Source organism: Penaeus monodon, chromosome 23 (assembly GCF_015228065.2).
Source record: "Penaeus monodon isolate SGIC_2016 chromosome 23, NSTDA_Pmon_1, whole genome shotgun sequence".
Classification (NCBI taxonomy): domain Eukaryota; kingdom Metazoa; phylum Arthropoda; class Malacostraca; order Decapoda; family Penaeidae; genus Penaeus; species Penaeus monodon.
The window spans coordinates 36,836,720-36,837,427 of NC_051408.1; the positions used below are offsets into that span (position 1 = coordinate 36,836,720).

At 36.3% G+C, this 708-nt stretch overlaps 1 protein-coding gene across 1 annotated transcript in view; it reads left to right on the plus strand.

Annotated features, from left to right (window-relative positions):
* LOC119588228 (craniofacial development protein 2-like) overlaps nt 1-109 on the plus strand; it is a 2,220-nt gene extending 2,111 nt beyond the window's left edge. Inside the window, exon 3 of the mRNA XM_037936928.1 lies at nt 76-109. Within this exon, the coding sequence (XP_037792856.1) occupies nt 76-109 (34 nt within the window). The remainder of the gene's footprint in view (nt 1-75) is intronic.
* The last annotated feature ends 599 nt before the right edge of the window (nt 110-708 follow it).

Sequence of the window (708 nt, forward strand, 5' to 3'; positions counted from 1 at the left end):
GTTCTTATCCGATTACTTTCCATATTATTATAATGTGTACATATCAACCCTTGAATATAATTCCATTTTTACCAGTTTCACTAACGTGGGTCACATGTATTTTGTGTAGTTTTTTTTTCTCAATATATACAGAGTGTACAAACCTACTCTCTTCTGGACCAGCATTCAATCTGTATCTTATCAATGATCTTTTTTTTATGTTTACTCTATAAAGGATCCCATATGATCGGAAGTAAATCTATAAATACAAAAGATATAAACTTCTCTCAATAACCGTAATAAAACACATCGGAGTTCGGTTTGTTTGAGAGGGGGGGAGGTCTCATTGATAAACAATCTGACTCAGTAGAAATAATAAGTAACAATCTTCCATTAGATCTGATAATAGACTGTATTTTTTGTGTGTTTATGCAGCACTTATATACATATCAGGTGACGTCAGTATACATACGGACCATAAAAAGAAAACATTATCAGGCTATCTTCTCGCTGTCACACCCGCGTAACTACCCACAGGACGTGCCTCGTTATCCCAATGCCACTCTTCAATTCTAAAGAGTGGGTTGTTGTGGTCATAAGCCTCATGTCAGTTCCTCTCCGCAAGTGTTGTGAAATGTCACTTCTTTTCTTCTCGTGTTCCCGGTCCTTATGTCTTACAGTGGTTCTTGTGTATAGTATATTTGTGATTCGTTTAGTGGGGGGTAATAA